Source organism: Exophiala dermatitidis (genome assembly GCF_000230625.1).
Source record: "Exophiala dermatitidis NIH/UT8656 unplaced genomic scaffold supercont1.1, whole genome shotgun sequence".
Lineage (NCBI taxonomy): Eukaryota > Fungi > Ascomycota > Eurotiomycetes > Chaetothyriales > Herpotrichiellaceae > Exophiala > Exophiala dermatitidis.
The window spans coordinates 297,070-313,113 of NW_008751646.1; the positions used below are offsets into that span (position 1 = coordinate 297,070).

The following is a 16,044-nucleotide window of genomic DNA, read 5'->3' on the forward strand; positions in this document are numbered from 1 at the left end:
TGGGGTCGAAGCTGTAAAGGCGGCACTACACGAGTCACGGGGCACGGAACAAAGGGAGGTTACAACATCGTGCAAATCGGTCAGACACCCACGCCGCTTTACACCCTTGGCACTTTTTGGCTTCGTCGGCATATCCTTTCCTTTTCATCACGGATCAAGGATCTTTCTGTGTTACACTACTCAAATGACAAATGTGTAGCCAGAAACCAAAATTGGCATGAATAGATAGTACATGAACGAGATGACTGATTTTCTTCGACGTAGTAATTGGGGAGGCCAACGTACTGTGTACAGTAAGGTAACCATCATATCATTGGCGCTACTCTATCACCGACCTGTATCCATGCCGGTTGTGTCTTCGTGCTGGAGGAAGACAAGCACATGTGCATGCCGAACCAGACCCTCCCGTCTCTCCGGCGAGTTTTCGCCAAAGTACTGAAGGGCTCTTGTCTTCGCTGAGCACTTTTCTGGTCCACACAGACCATCTGACATCGCTGGCAAGGACCAAGTATTTCGAATGTATGACCATGACCGGGCCCGCCATTGACAACAGTGTCCTGATCACGTCCAGTAGTGTCTTTTCCGATGCGGATACTAGTCCATTCCTCCTCGGCATAGGGGGTCTCTATCCGCCGGTCACGCAGTTCCTCAGCAATGACGATATTGCCACGAAAGGATTCGGCAGCAACCGCTTGACCAACCCCGCCGCTGTTGAGCTTGATCTGCTCGTTGAGACTGTTCACGCTTGACCGCGAGATGAGGAGAATAGGACTTTCGTTTGCCAGCGCGATCGATTTGCCTCCGCTTGTTGCAAATCCCGAGTTGATCACCATGTTAGTAGCGTCTCTTAAACGAGGGACACGCAGTTTTGCTTGTCGTACGGAGCCGTCCTGGGGATATCTTGCCAAAGTGCATGGGACGCCCAAGGCCTCGGTGAAGAACTCTGACACTTCGGCAGAGGTATAGACGCGCACAATAACATCCTCACCGCAGATAGTCGAGGTTTTTCTGGTTGTGGCATCACATGGGCCAATACATGTTGTCGTCTCAGGGGACACGTCAAGGCTGATTTCGAGACGTCGAGTGTTGCCTACAGACTCGGACTCGAAAGTGAGTCTGAGTACACGGTTCGGCAGATCGATCTCGGGGCGAAGGAGCGCCATTCGTGGAAACTTCTTCTGACTGAGGCCGACATTTGTTCCTTGGTGCACGAGACACCACTGTCGATCCCATGCCAGTCCTTGTGGTCCTACCTCCCATGGAGTATCGGAGGGTATCTTGTAGGCGGCGCAGCTTTTGACCGGAAAGACTGATAGGCTTTCGACATAAAATGAAGGTCTCGACCTTGTAGACAGGCAGGGTACCGGCGGTCCCAAAGAGGTACACGGGTCGACGTGGAACTCTTGGATGAAATTGACAAAGGTCTCCACATCCTTCACGTTGCTCATTGCTCCGAGGCTGATTCGGATCGCACCAGTGGGCATACCATCAATGAGGTCATTCTCACCTCCACATCGTAGGCCCATTGCATGATTCCGTCGCATCTGTTCCGCAGAAAGTCCAAGATGGTATGCCACTCCTCCAGGGTTGCAAAGACCGCCAGTTCGGAATTGGACGCTGTTCACCACTCCAAGCTTTTCCACTTCGGTGTTGCTGACGTACTTGCCCTTCTTGTCTCTCATGTTAAATGCAATCACGGGTCCCTGGGAGTCATCCGTTGAGAAATTGCCAGTATATACGGTACAAACTTGACTCCCGTTGCCGTGTTGTAGACTTTGCAGCCGACTGCGTAGCGTTGATGCGAGAAAAGCAGTGTGCCTCGAGATGTTACGCATGGACCCATAAAGCCGCCTGTGGACGTCAAAGGCCGTTTGAAGAGCGATGATGTTGTGGAAGGGCAGTGTTCCGTCCTCCAAAGAAGTATGTAAGGATGACTCCCTCTTGGCGTACCATGTCGCTCCCAACATTGTCACCGAGTCCACGGTGCCACCGCCAAAGTATCTGTGCTGCCGCAAGATCTCCCCGGATGACTTCCGTACGACCAAAGCCCCCACGTCTGGAAACCCAAAGATCTTGTAGAAGCTCACAGCAACAAAGTCAGGAACAGCTGCAGTATCAGACAAGTCCAGCGGAGCTGTCGATACCAGCGCAGCAGCATCAAGGAGGGTGAAGATCTGCCGGCCTGATGATGATCTTAGTCCGTTCACCCTCCGACACCACTCCAGAGGAAGACGTCGGCCTGTCATGTTGGATTGGGCCGGGTAAGCAAACAACGATACGTTCCCTGTTGCGGCCGGGCTCGCACAATCGAGGCTGGTCAACCAGTCTTCCACCATCTCGTCATCAGATAAGCAAGAACTGCCCCGAGATGCGATTTCCCTCAAGCCCACAAGACTGGTATGGGATTCGCCGTGGTACCAGTATTTGAAGCCATACTGATGGTCTCGAAGTGCATCTCCGACAAGCTTGATGGCGGCAGTGGCGTTTGCAACAAATACTATGTCAAATTCACCTGGGTCCGCATTGAAGAACCGCAAGGCCTGAAAACGTACATCATCAATCCGTCGCGACGATAGTTGCGACGAGGCCGATGCAGAATGTGGATTTCCGAATAGTTTGCTCGTCAGTTCTCTCGAATAAGAGTCGATCAGGCTCTTTGCATATAGTGTCGTTCCGGCATGGTCAAGATATGTCGTCTCCGCAAGAGCAGGATATTCGACATCTCGAATCTCGTCGATGTTCACGAAGTAGCCCGTTTCCGGGTCAATCGTCACTGTCGGGACCGAGAAAGTCACTCGTGAAGTATGATCATGGGCGGGCATCATGGTGGCCAAACCTCCAACCGCCGGTGTCGAGGTCTAGTTATCATGCCCATTGATCTTTTCAGACTCGAGAGAGGTGAAGATTCGAAGGCAATGCTTTCGGCGCGAGTCTCTGCCAAACTAATTATTGAGATTGTATGGAGGATGTACGAGGACGATTACTTTATCGAAACGATGTGGCGGAGGGTGGAAGGTGGAGGATGGAGTGTCGGCCACCTCCGAGGCGGGAAATCCTCGAGTTGTGATTGGGGCGGACTTTATTCTTATCGTCTCCGAGCTGGCGTCCAGGCAAGATGTGTTCTTGGAGCACGGTACGCAGCAGAGCGGAAGACTTCTGACCTTCAGCTGTTTTCTCCGGTCCCATAAGTTTGACCGCACTACATCACTCCTACGACTACTAGGAAGACTTGTTGACCATGTAAACCTCGAATCGCTTCGTTGTGCTTTGGCATATGCGTTGACGTCATAGGCGCGCGCGGCTGAACGAGGCTGAGCCTAACCTGTACCCTGCGTCTTCAGACCACCCTGGCCTCTACGATGCTCGCCGCGTGCAGTATCGAACACATTGCATGTGCACAAATGAGTGGGCGACTGCACTGGAACTGGTTGCTTTGATACTTGTCAGACGTTCAGATCTACGGTCATAAATCATTAGGTCGTCAATAATCGACTTTAAACCAACAACACAGATAATCACAGTAGTGCTGAACAAAGCAATAGACCAGGTCCAGGATCGGATATACCGGGTCAAAAGTCCATCAAGGTGAAGTCCTGCAGCTGACCAGACACACCGACTTTCTCTGAGACGATATACACCGACCAACACAGATCACATGAACCGATACTGTAAGCTAAAATCCAAGGAAATTCGTTAACCCAACCAGGAGGATCCCAATGATTATGGTGTGTTCAGATTGTCTGCGTCCGCCATAACGGCCGGTTCTGGATAAATCAGACATAGTAGCGTCGATGGCTGCTGCTTCTCCTCGACCCTGAACGGGAATGACCCCTCCGGCTGCTGTGTCGCGACCGTCGAACCTCCTTTACCACAACTGTCTTCTCATGGCGGTGTAGGAACAGAGCCAGGATGAATGTGAAGAAGAAGAAGACCGTGTTCATGATGCCAAAAGCCCAGGATGCCTTCAGCATGGCACAATTCTTGTCGAGATTGATCGCCCATTTTGAACCAGCATTCCGTCCGAAGTATCCAAAAGGACCAAGGTCAACGTAGATAGATCCAGTGCTGAAGGTGGCACAATTGGCGTTCCTGATGCCTCGAAGGTAATAGTCGGCTGCGATGAAAGCACCGACAAAGCAGAGGTCGACGAAGGCCACGAAAAGAGCGGAGCGACGGGTAGAACCGAGGCGAATCAACGTTGCAAGCGCCCATGCACAGGCTAGGATCGACACGATGAAAAGGACGAGAATGAAGGAGGGCGTGAGCTGGTTGTTATTATTGAAGCCATCGACAAACCATGCCTGACGCAAATGTTAGTGCTGCAACAAAGATGGACCTGCGCGAGGAAGCGTGGTCACTCACCAGCATGCCAATGACGGGGATCAGAGTAACGATCTCCAGGATTCTCCAGAAGGAGAAGAGCAGACCTCCAAGCATATTGTCTCCGGGTCACGCAGTGAGGAATAGACGTTTGAGCGCAGGGCGATCCGCTGTCCGTGCTGGCTGCCAACTAGTTCCCGTGTCTGCGATACCACATTAAAGCTGGCGCGGGCTCCAACGCGGGGTTATACAATGCTGATCGATTGTGGACGAGCAAAGCGGCCTCGCCAGGAAGGGATATTGACAATCGCAGTTTCAAGGGGTTGAAGCCGTATATTCGGTAAAGACAAACAAGGTGTAGGTGAGATCGAAGAGCGGAACGATGAGGTGCAGCCGGAACTGCAGCTCTGCGAGAGGAGGCTGGGAGGCTTCAAATCTCCGAGCCACTAGTACTGGGGGAACTTTGGGCTGTTGGTTGCCTGCCAAATATATGGCACCATGCCTACGGGTATTGCACGGACTATACAATGTACGACTCGAGGTGTCTGTCTGTGCCGGTACATCTATATAAGATACCAGGTATCTGTGGTAAGAAAGCTGGCAAGGTGGCTGGAAACCAGGCTTGGAATCTGGGAAGTTGGAAGCTGAGAGAATCTGCTACTACAATACCCATCTTAGGTACGAGTAGGTAAAAACGGTACCAAAAGGGAGCAACACACTTCAAATTCCGGGCTTCATGCTACTAGCACATTAGTACTCTATTACCCGGCGACCATTCGATTGGGGTAGTAGCATAACAACGGCTGATTGGCCCTCTACCGAAACGAATCGGAGCGTTTCCCTTTGAAGACTATACCTCTTCAGCACTAGTCCTACCAATAATCCCAGTCCCCGAGTCTGATCCCTTAGTGCGTTCAATTTCACCTCGATCGATGCCACATCTCCAGAGCCCGCCAAACCCCGAGAACCGTGCTTTGAGGGCCATCATGTGGTCGATATCTGCTCATTCAATGCACTCTACTTACAAGAGACCAATGTGTGACCATCAATCAGTTATGCTCCCGCTCTATCTCATTGGAGCTCAACGCGTTCTAGCACCTCGGTAAACCTACGTACCTAGGTAGCTAGGCCAGGGTCGTCACCATCTCTATCACCTCAATAGTCTGGCGGATACGTGCTCATAGCACATCCATTGACGACGGTGAACATGACAGAAGTTGAACCGGGCCGCGGTTCTCTGCCTTGCGCCCAGCGTATGCTTGCGAATGCTTCCCAAGAGGAAGCCTTGAACCTCGACCCGAACCTCTGCCGACCATTTCCGGCATTGTCTACTACAAGCACAAACAAGGGTAGAAACAAACTGACACGATGGTGGAGGAGACACGTCGGGATGGCTGTGCCGCATGCCAAGTGCCGCGACCACCTAGGTAAGGACTGTGTGACGACTGAATATGTGGTTGAGTTGGGCACAATCACGTTCGGTTCGTGCTTCAGTGGTAGCTAACTTCAAGTCATAGCAAATGAAAGAACATTCCTAGGCTATCTTCGCACGAGTCAGGCTTTCGCTGTCCTGGGTGTCGTTACTGCTCAGGTAATGCGGCTTCAGCATAGCCTTGCCCCTAGTCCCATCATAGGGTTTTTCGTCATCAGTATACCGCTGTCCTGCGTATGCCACGGAACTGCAATAGTCATCACCGCTCTGGGTGCTTTGAGATTCCTCAGATGTCAGAAGGAGATGGCCCGAGGGTATGCCTTAGCTGGTGGTTGGGAGATCAAGTGTATCGGGACGCTCACAACTTTGGTCAGTGACTGGCCCTCCTGGGGACTCTCCGAGCCCTTTACTAATTTCCTCCAGGTCATCTTTTGCATGTTTGTGCTTGTCCTGGCTATCACCATTGAGAAGAGTTGAGCGGTGCAGCGTGCCCACAGCGGTGTAACCGCTTGGGCTCAGATATCGTCTCCTCCACCTCGGCTGCAAACACCAATGGTCTGTCCGCGGACGTGAATTCGCTGGAAATCTGCTTCGACCAAACCAGGAGTCACAGCCGACATGGGTTCGATCTTTATGCGATAGAACTCAGTAGGTCTTCCAGGTGTTATGGTGCCAAGATCTCATCCACCAAAAGTGAGAACCGGTTTCCAGGTCGTCTAGGGTCGAAGAATCATATCTGAACCCTTCAACTACGGCGACCTAACCGGTGTCGATGCTCGAATGTCGCGCTTTCGAGGCCGCCAGCTAACTGCCCTGCTGCCGGAGACGGAGCCGGAGCTAGCATATTTTACTAAACTCCTACTAGCTGTGGCCCCAATGCAGCAAAACACTAAGCCACTCGTCAGGGAGCAGGGTCGCTGCCGTATGCGGCTGGACGAAGCGAAATTGACAAAAACTTACGACGGTCTGAATGTGTGGAAAGCGGGCAATGAGCTTACGGCGCACAAGTGTGAAAAAGATGGTGACCTCAGGACAGCTGGTCGTGAGCCCGACTCCTTCTGTTGAGTCGTCACTTGACCAAATGCCCCTGCATCTGCTATATCTACGTGCCTCAGTCCGCCTTGCTGCCGGGATTGACAGTCGCCAACGCAGGTATGACTGCCCCATACCGACTGAGGGCGGGTCATGCAAGACGAAATCCCGTCACCCATCTAGCAGCCGCGGAATGACAATATTGCCTGCGACCAGAACTTGACCCAGCTTCAACCGCCCTGGTCGCCTATACGAGCGGTGATTTCGACTCAGCCATAGCAGCACGTCGGACCTCATCCAATGATATGGCTAACTGCAGCCGCCGGGCGGATACGAGACCTCGTCACGTGATATGGCTCGCTATATCGATCCGGCCCCCAAGCCTACTGGGCACTTCTTCTGGACTGCAATGTTACGAAATCTCCTGGACCGCCTGCTCGTTACTTGATGTGTACGAGCGCACATATACAGAAAGAGTGAAGGCGGCCCGCTTCCAGCAAGCTGAAGGAACCATGTCATGCTAAGAGCGACCGACATTCGGCTTCTACCGTTCTTCGGTCCGGAAACATGGAAATGTTGCATCTTGGTCGGTCTTCAGGCTTGTGGTACGTCTGTGTGGAGCTTCAATGGAAGAATCTGCCTCGTCAACATGTCGGTCGCACCGCTACCGTCGAGACTAGACTTGATGGCCTTGAGGTCTTTATATTTCATGGCTCGGCCCGCAGTGAGCATGCAGTACCGAGCTAAGTTTGTTCTTATACATTGGTGAATCCGAAAATTGGGAGGCATTCGTTTGGAGAAGATGTCCACGCCAACTGAGCAGTTCTCAAAATTGAACTTACCCGAAGATATGCGGTTTCAAGCTACCACTCTTGAGCAGCGGAAACACCATGTCAGGGATATCATCTCTTCTTTCGACAGAACAACGCTTCCGGCGGAGTTTAGGAACGATGTGTTTGCACGAATAGACGAGGAGCAAGCTGGAAGGGCACAGTCTGAATGGACCCGTCAAGGAGATCTTACGGGCACAGCCATGCAGTGGGGATCTCATGATCCTTTGTCCTGGGAGACGTTGAATCGATGGCAGCCGCCGAATCCCCGAGCCAGGCTGTTTGCAGAAAAGCTTCGAAGGCTGTTCGACCACCTGTTCGAAGAATATCAGGTGCTCGGCACCACTCACGGTCGCGATACAAGGGCAGCGACGACACATACGCCTTCCCAGATCTGCCAGAGGTTCCATAAGTTGGCGGCAGCAACCGTCACCGACCTGAAGTTCAGAACCGAAGGTCATGCACACACTGCTGATGTTTTGGTAGATGTTCTGGCAAGAGTATGCAGAACTCACGATGATGCTGCTGAGATACGGGGAGGCTCACGCAGTCCGCGCAGTCCAACCTCTGCCCGAATGCCGGGAGGGACTTGGTCGAGTCTCTATCATGAACTGATCCAGGAGCCAATACCAGGCGCGCCTGATTTCATGCTTGAGGCGCTGGAGACGCTCAATGAAGTCTCGCCAAGGACACTGGCTGCGAGAAGCATGCGACAGAGGCTGCAAACCATTGACGCCATGCTGCGGGCCAGAAGTGCACCTTACAGTTATCAGACAAGGTTCAGGAATGTTATCAACTTGGACAGCTGAATTCCTGAGCACAGTTTCCGCCATGTGCCAGTTCCACCATCGGAGACAGCATCGGCATGAGTGGCCGCTGTACCTCGATCACATCTTCATGGCGAAGTTGTGGTGATGCAAAGTTGATATGGACCTTCAAGGCGACTTATCGATCGTCGTCGGCGGGGAAATCTGGTTGGGTGTCTGGTCGACCCATTTATTGGAACGACCAGCCTTTTCTTGGAATGGCTGTCATCTTCTTGTCTGGACATCGGGCTTGTCCGCCGACATTTCACGGTCTCCATTATTCCTGACGCGTGTGTCTGGCCGGCTAATATGAACCATGGCTATGACTATATGAAACAGAATCGTACCTCGGGCTGCTTTCAAATCTGGATCTGAACAGCATGCCCTCGAGCATACCAGTTACGTCGGCTGTCGATTTAATATATCAATCTCATCTTCGTTCATACTTCCTGCCTCTAATCGCTGTATGCTCAAAGTCCAGGTGACTCCACGGATTCCAAGCCGCATGTTGTCGTCAGGTTCAAGTTCCTACAAAGTAGTCGTTCTAACGATGTGGTACTGCTCACGTGACGACCGTTAACCGGCCTGATTCCGCTCCGGGGTCGCTCAGCTGCCTGCTGCTCGCGGGGTAGAAAACACCCCAACTTTTGCCTGCGTCCAGCGCAAGCGACCCCAATTTCACCTTGCAAAGCATCCAACGGACCGAGGCTACAACACTGCAACAGTCAACATGGCTGGGTCAGTTCTATTCTTTCCAGCCCACTCAGCGTTGGTCCCGGCAGAGGATCTAGCAGGTCTCCTTCTTGTTCCAGTATAGGCTCGACCGGCTTCATGCGCATTGGGTCGCCATTTCCAGCGAGTCCACTCAGCAGCCAAGGGGAGGCACAGTGACGGGATACCGAGTAGGTAGAGTCGACGCGTGGGACGGTATAGTATTCCACCCGGAACGAGCTCGCCTACCCCTCTCTCGAGGCATTCCGGGAAGCATATATGTAACAACATATGCCCTGACACGCGGACGTACAGTCACAGTCCCATTCTAGAATTTGCCCTCTATTGTCTTCTTCACTTCATCTCCATCACGCTGCCAGAGCCGCCCCTTGCCCAATAGAGCATCATTGCTTGCTCAGACAACGCTATAACGACTGCCTCAACGGTGCCTATATCCTTGAACTAGACTTATCATATTAAACATGGCTTCGGTCGCAGTGCCCTTGCCCTCCCGCCACAAGGCTCTTGTGTACGACAATCCCGGAAAACTCTCAGCCAAAATCGAAGAGATCGAAACGCCCAAGCCTGGCGTCGGTGAAGTCCTCGTCAACCTAACGCATTCAGGAGGTAAGAAGCAGTTTGGCGTGGTCGAACTCCATCTCCAATTCTCTGGCTTTTGTCATGTCGAACATCCTACTTCGAGTGATTGGACTAATCGAATGACACAAAGTGTGCCACAGTGACTATGGAGTCATGACCAACGCCTGGTCTACTCTCCCCTTCCCGACACCGAAGAATCAAGTTGGTGGTCATGAGGGTGTGGGCAAAGTTGCAGCACTGGGACCGGGTACTGAAGGCTCGGGACTGAAAATTGGAGACCGGGTCGGAATCAAATGGATAGCCTCAGCATGCGGGAACTGTATCCCTTGCTTGGAGGGCGCCGATGCCAACTGCACCTCGGCCAAGATCTCGGGATACTACACTCCAGGAACGTTTCAACAGTACGCTCTCGCCCCAGCCCACTATGTGACACCAGTCCCGGAGGGTCTTCCCAGCGACATCGCGGCGCCCATGATGTGCGGGGGTGTTACTGTCTTCAGCGCCCTGGCCAAGAGTGGCGCGAAGCCAGGCGACTGGGTGGTGATTCCGGGTTCAGGAGGCGGGTTGGGCCATCTTGCTCTGCAGATCGGGTCAAGAGGAATGGGCTTCCGAATGATCGGAATCGACATGGGCGAGAAGGAAAAGTTGTCCAGGGATTGCGGGGCCGAGGTGTTTTTCGATCTGTCCAAATACAGCCGGGATGACACGGGCACCAACAGACTCGTTGACGACGTCAAGGCTGCAACTGGCGGCTTTGGTGCTTCCGCCGTCGTGGTTTGCACGGCTAGCAATGTTGCCTACGCCCAGGGATTGAGGTTCCTCAAGTTTAGAGGCACCTTGGTCTGTGTTGGTGTGCCTGAGGGTGCTCCCGTGGCCATTGCAAGCGCGAACCCTGGCGCCATTCTCACACAGGAGCTCCGAATTGTCGGTAGTGCGGTCGGGAACAGAAAGGATGCTATCGATACTCTGGCCATGGCAGCTCGGTAAGTTTGGTCCCTCCTTTTCCTTGTGAACCCGAACATTGTGAAATACTAACATTACCACACAGGGGTGTTGTTAAGACACATATCGAAGTCCAACCAATGGATAAATTGACCGAGGTGTTTGAGAGGATGGAACAGGGCAAACTACAAGGCCGCGTCGTTCTTGACCTCAGCGGTTAAGTGTAGCAGTAGATTTAGATTAGGATCACGACTTGAACCGTTCAAAAAAGAACCACAATCCATTGCATTTAGAAGAAGCTCGTTTTAATGATCTCAGAATTTATGTCGGCGAATGCAGAGACAGCAACAGCACTCCTGTAGATTCGTTGCTTAGGTAAAAGTTAGCGGATGTCAAGGCTGTGCGCCAGGTAGTGTTGAACGTTACCTAGAGTTTTGGCCCACTGCAGTACTACTGGCAAGTACCTATGTAGGTACAATACCTAATGTACTGTAAGGTGGGTGGTACTGTAAGGCTGGCATGACAATCTGCCAGTACAACTGTAGTAAGTGGACGCTGGCGGAACTCGGAGGCCAAGGCTGAGGCTGAGCTTCAAGTAGCTCGCGGGGCGCATCGCATGTGTAAAAGTACTATAGTACATGTAGGTATCTACCTCTACCAGTCGCTCAACTCCAACTGGAAGTTCAATTGTTCGCCGGTCACCTGCGCAGCGGCCTACCATGTCGCGACCCATTATATCTCATCGACCTATATAATATCCCACGAAAGACATCAATTGTCACCGCGGCGGACCATGTACGGCGCTGGCAGCCGGAACCTCACCTCAGAATGAACCCATACAATCCCAATCCCAACCAACCCTACAATTTCCCACAACAGACACCCGGGCCTCCTCAACCTCCTTGGAATGCCCCAGCACCAGCACCAGCTTCAGGTCCTCCTCGAAGATCAGGATGGGCCGATCCCAGATTCTCGCAACCTCCTCAATCGCCCGTGTCTCCGCCATACAACCATACCACCCCGAATCTATTTGGTCCATCGGTACCAGTACCGGCACCACCACTGGCGCAAGGGCAGTACGACACTTCAGCATGGGGAGTACGATATAACCACCCAGCAGTACAACCACCTCCTCCTCTATTCTATCAAGACCCATCGAACCAGAAACCACCTCTGCCTCCGCGGCCGTCGAGTGCTGCCGGTCCTGGGCCAGCGAGTCCAGGTCCGCAACAACCCGAACATGACCACCACAGCCACAACCACAACTTGAACAACAACTACTCATCGCAACCACAACCACAACCACAACCGTCGCAGCATTACCCGACTTCATGGAGCGATCCGTATCAGACACACCATGGATACAATCCACATCCTCAAACTCCGGCCCCCGGCCCTCCTCCGCCGCCTCCGCCTCCGCCTCGACCCGCGGAATATCAGGCGCAGATAGAAGCCCAACATCAACACCACCACCCCCATAATACTAGTGTATCCGGGCCCGAATATTCGCATCGGCCGACTTCGCATCACTATGATCCACCCCCACCGTTCGCTGCTGGTGCTGGACCTGCACCTGGACTCTGGGGAACGGAGCCGCAACCACCGGTACCACCGTTTACGCACCCAGCATATCCCCCGACCGCACCGCCTCCGCAGCAGTTTTCGGCCACGGTAGATGGCCCGTTAGTGTCGCCTGTAGAGTCGACCACTGGCCTTTGGGGCAGACAGGGACAAGGACTGGAACACACATCTACATCTACAGCGGCGAGGGCGGATCAGAATACAAACACACACGACTATCAGACCCCAAAAACGGATACCCGACCAGGCCCGCCTGGTCACGCTCAGGCTCTTGGATCTGGTGGCCCGTCCGATTGGGAGCACTATGAACCCAGCGCACCTTCTTTGCCAGACCAAGACACACCCGAAAGTCCCGCTCTACGTCCTGTTGAACGGCTTGCCCATTCCCATTCACGTCATGATCGTGTATCGTCAATCCAGTCAAATATCACACAAAACATCACTCCGAATGAGTCTGGCCCTGCGACTCCTCCTCAGGCTGCTGAGATTGGTGTTCCTAGTCCCGTATCACCGCGCAGAAGTGAGCCACCGCCTGCCCCTTATCCCCATTCTCATCCGCCCGATGCTGCTCCCGTGGAAACAGCTCCGTCACACAAAAACAGAAGGCCATCGTCCCCTTCCGTTCAGATCAGTGGTGGTGCCATGCCGAAGGAGAGCGGTAGTGGAGATCATGACAACGTCAGCCTTGTGTCTCAGCAGACTCCTTTGCAAGCAGCCCAACAGTCGACCGTTCGTGAAGACGTCAGCAGTCGCTCCGGCTCTCGCGCTTCCGGGGCACGAGTCGTGTCCCCATCTTCCGAACCTAGCCCTGCTACTAGCGTGAGAGTAGTGGATCCCTATGCCGACCTTGAACCGGAATTCAAGGCGTCCTTGAATCGATACGCTGCCATGCTGAGAAAGGAGTCGGCCGCCGAAACGGACCAGGAGAAATTCGACATCTTCCACTCCTTCGCCACAAAGGAGCTCAGGCTCAGAAGCTTGCTCTATGGAGTCGAACTGAACAAGGAGAAGGAGCAGCCAAAGGAAGTCAAGAAGGCCGCTAGTTTGGCGGAGATTCAGGAAATCTTGCCTAATGCTGTTGCTGCGGTGCCGTTAAATCTGGCGGAGGAAATCACACAACAGGCACAGAAAGCGTCTGATCCAGTTTCGGCTGAAACTCAAGGAGCCCCTTCCCTCGAAATGCCATCCAAGGACGAGCCGGCACGACAGCCACCGAGCTCAGATGCTGGCTCGGCAGAACAGCCAGAATCTGCGTCGGCACAGCCGAATCAATTCAAATCTCCTGTCCAGAGACCATCCATCACCACAGCAGTTAACGACCCTGGACGGACGACGGCCGATAGTGGACCTATAGCTACCGCTGACGGAGACGATGAAGAAGAAGCGTACAGTCCGGGAGGCCGGCCGATGCTGCACAGGAACAGAACGTCGAGGAGCTCCACAGACCATGTCCAAACTGCGACCGTAACGACAGCCACTACTGGAACTCCTTGGGGTCACGAAGCAGTCCCTAATAACCAAAGCCATCGCGACTCCCCTCGCATGGGATCTGTGTCATCTCCTGGTGCGGATGCTCCAATGGTTACTGGAGACTATGCCACTCTGAACCCTCCACCTTCTCCGGGTTCGAATGCACCCATTCTCGTAGTGCCTGAGTCACCTGAGGACAGACCATCGAGCCAAGCAGGACAACACAGATCGTCAGCACAGCAGCAGAATATCTTTCCTCAAGCCAGGGAGTCTGTTGCTCCTATCAAGTTTGAGCCTCCACGGCCCGTATATACTCCGTTCCGGTACAATGCGGCGGTGCAAGAAGAGATCCCGAAATCACAACAACCGGCGGATCAGGCATATTCGTCATTACGCCACTCAGCGGCCGACTCGGGCAGGTTGATGGCTCAAGAGGCAATGTCCGCGCCAGCAAGACCGGCCTCGGCGATTGGCAGAAAGGAACATGAGGAAGCCTTTATCGGATTGATCAGACAACAAAGCATGGCAGTCCGCCAGCAGAGGCCTGCCTCAGTAGCTGGAGTGCCAGATATGTTTCGACCTGGCCTAGGTCGAACACGGGGTTCTTCGGAGAGCGTGTCCAAATCCGAACCGCCGCTGGCCATAAGAGTAGGGACGCCGACCAACAGTGCCCCAGTCATGGCTGTCGATCCCTTGACCCAGGCCATAACGGCTCTTCGGGCTCTCCTGCCCACTCAAAAGGACCAGACTAGCTTGGACAGCGCGCTTGGCCACCCGAAAGTAAAGACCATCAAGGCCAAGATTGACAATGTTCCGGACCAATTTGGGTTCATCCGTGACAAGGTGGTCGAATGGGATCGTACAAATAGAGAAGTCCGGAAGCAACAAGAAGCCGAACGCCGTAGTCGCCAGGAAGAGTCTGAGGCGCATATTGACGCGCTCTTCAACGACAACGAGATCGGCTACGCGGATATCGGAGACCTCGAGACCGAGTTTAAGCTCGCCGAGGCGGAGAGACGCTACCAGGAAAACAAGGAAGAATTGGAATCTTTCACTGCCCAAGTCTTTGCGCCAGTGACGGAGCGACTGGAGAAAGAGATAGCTGAGTTGACGACCACATATACTCTGGCCATCGACCTTCTCGACCTCGAGAGCGTAGCGGCCAGTGGATACCTCAAGAGCAATAAAGAAAAGCCGCCCATGGCAGAAGTCATGCGCTGTCTGCTCGTGCTCTTTGAGAAGATTGAGGTCCGGTATCGAAAGGTCGCCGAAGCCCACGTGGAGCGTGAAAGGCGGCGCAAGCACCTGGAACTAACAGTTCTCTACACGAATGGCGACACGGCGGGCGTCAAGAGAGTGGAAAGCGACTATGCGGTGGCCGAAAAAACTCAGGTTCTGCACGAAGCCCGCGGGAAAGATACCAGAGCTAACAGGTTGATGGACGCCTTCGATCGGGCTACCGTCCGTGGACTCGGTGACAATCAAACCTATATCGATGACATGCTGGCTAAGATCCAGCAGCTCAAGAAGGCGATTCTCTCCGCTAGCCCGACTGCCAAAGACCAAATGTATGGAGCCGATGGTGCCCGGGACACATTGTCATCGGCGCAAACGGTCGTGGATACAGTGGCCGCCGATTCGCGCAAGCTTCTAGCCTTATCAAACGAGGCTGAGACGCTCCTCAATGATGCAGACTACGCGGTGTCGGTAGCAGAAGCCCGAGTTGCCAATGCCGACAAAGAGACTTACCACAACCTCGAGCTGGAGAAGGCCAAGGAAGACGCCAAACTAGCTGAGGAGATGGAGGCTCGGATCAGCAGTGTCACCAAGGTACCTTCAGAGGCAAGCGCATTGATTCAGGAACTCATTGACCGGATCGGAGAGGATCCGGAACATCAAGAGCGGATCAAGAAGGCGTTGGAAGCGGCTAAACAGCGCAACACTTCCACGCCGGTGCCGCCAGGGCCATAATCCACTCCAGGCGGTAATGAATTTCCGGTATATGCCAGAGGTGCCAAAGTATACTACGAAAGTATATCGAGTCCTGACCAGTCTAAAGCGTCGGAACAAATGCCGGTTTGGGTAACTTGTTTATACGCATGTTTCGAGAATTTCAAGATTCTCTTTTGTCTGTAGAGTTAGGACATGTTGATACAGCATAAAGTACGTACCTGCTTGCCGCAAAACTGCTGAAGCAATCATGTCGTCTTCTTATCCCAAATTTTGGTATGGAACACTTTTCCGTTTGATGTGAGGAGCATAGCAGCGTAGCCAGCTTGTGTGGGGAAAGGCGCATACGAACCCGCCGGTCGAGAAACCT

General features: G+C 53.3%; 6 protein-coding genes across 6 annotated transcripts; 4 read left to right on the forward strand and 2 right to left on the reverse strand.

Annotated features, from left to right (window-relative positions):
- Positions 1-305: 305 nt before the first annotated feature.
- Positions 306-2,825, reverse strand: HMPREF1120_00109 (selenocysteine lyase; the record flags this gene model as incomplete). Its single annotated transcript, XM_009154099.1, has 1 exon — positions 306-2,825. One exon carries the CDS (start codon positions 2,823-2,825, stop codon positions 306-308), a length of 2,520 nt encoding a protein of 839 aa, XP_009152347.1.
- A 948-nt stretch (positions 2,826-3,773) lies between these two features.
- On the reverse strand, positions 3,774-4,437 carry HMPREF1120_00110 (uncharacterized protein; the record flags this gene model as incomplete). Its single annotated transcript, XM_009154100.1, has 2 exons — positions 3,774-4,301; positions 4,363-4,437. 2 exons carry the CDS (start codon positions 4,435-4,437, stop codon positions 3,774-3,776), a joined length of 603 nt encoding a protein of 200 aa, XP_009152348.1.
- A 1,090-nt stretch (positions 4,438-5,527) lies between these two features.
- On the forward strand, positions 5,528-6,229 carry HMPREF1120_00111 (uncharacterized protein; the record flags this gene model as incomplete). Its single annotated transcript, XM_009154101.1, has 3 exons — positions 5,528-5,747; positions 5,838-6,121; positions 6,176-6,229. The coding sequence occupies 3 exons, from the start codon at positions 5,528-5,530 to the stop codon at positions 6,227-6,229; spliced, it is 558 nt and encodes a 185-aa protein (XP_009152349.1).
- Positions 6,230-7,634: 1,405 nt separating this feature from the next.
- On the forward strand, positions 7,635-8,423 carry HMPREF1120_00112 (uncharacterized protein; the record flags this gene model as incomplete). Its single annotated transcript, XM_009154102.1, has 1 exon — positions 7,635-8,423. The coding sequence occupies one exon, from the start codon at positions 7,635-7,637 to the stop codon at positions 8,421-8,423; it is 789 nt and encodes a 262-aa protein (XP_009152350.1).
- A 1,190-nt stretch (positions 8,424-9,613) lies between these two features.
- Positions 9,614-10,894, forward strand: HMPREF1120_00113 (alcohol dehydrogenase; the record flags this gene model as incomplete). The annotated part of the gene is made up of 3 exons (XM_009154103.1): positions 9,614-9,758; positions 9,862-10,714; positions 10,780-10,894. 3 exons carry the CDS (start codon positions 9,614-9,616, stop codon positions 10,892-10,894), a joined length of 1,113 nt encoding a protein of 370 aa, XP_009152351.1.
- Positions 10,895-11,501: 607 nt separating this feature from the next.
- HMPREF1120_00114 (uncharacterized protein) lies at positions 11,502-15,695 on the forward strand (the record flags this gene model as incomplete). Its single annotated transcript, XM_009154104.1, has 1 exon — positions 11,502-15,695. The coding sequence occupies one exon, from the start codon at positions 11,502-11,504 to the stop codon at positions 15,693-15,695; it is 4,194 nt and encodes a 1,397-aa protein (XP_009152352.1).
- Positions 15,696-16,044: the final 349 nt, after the last annotated feature.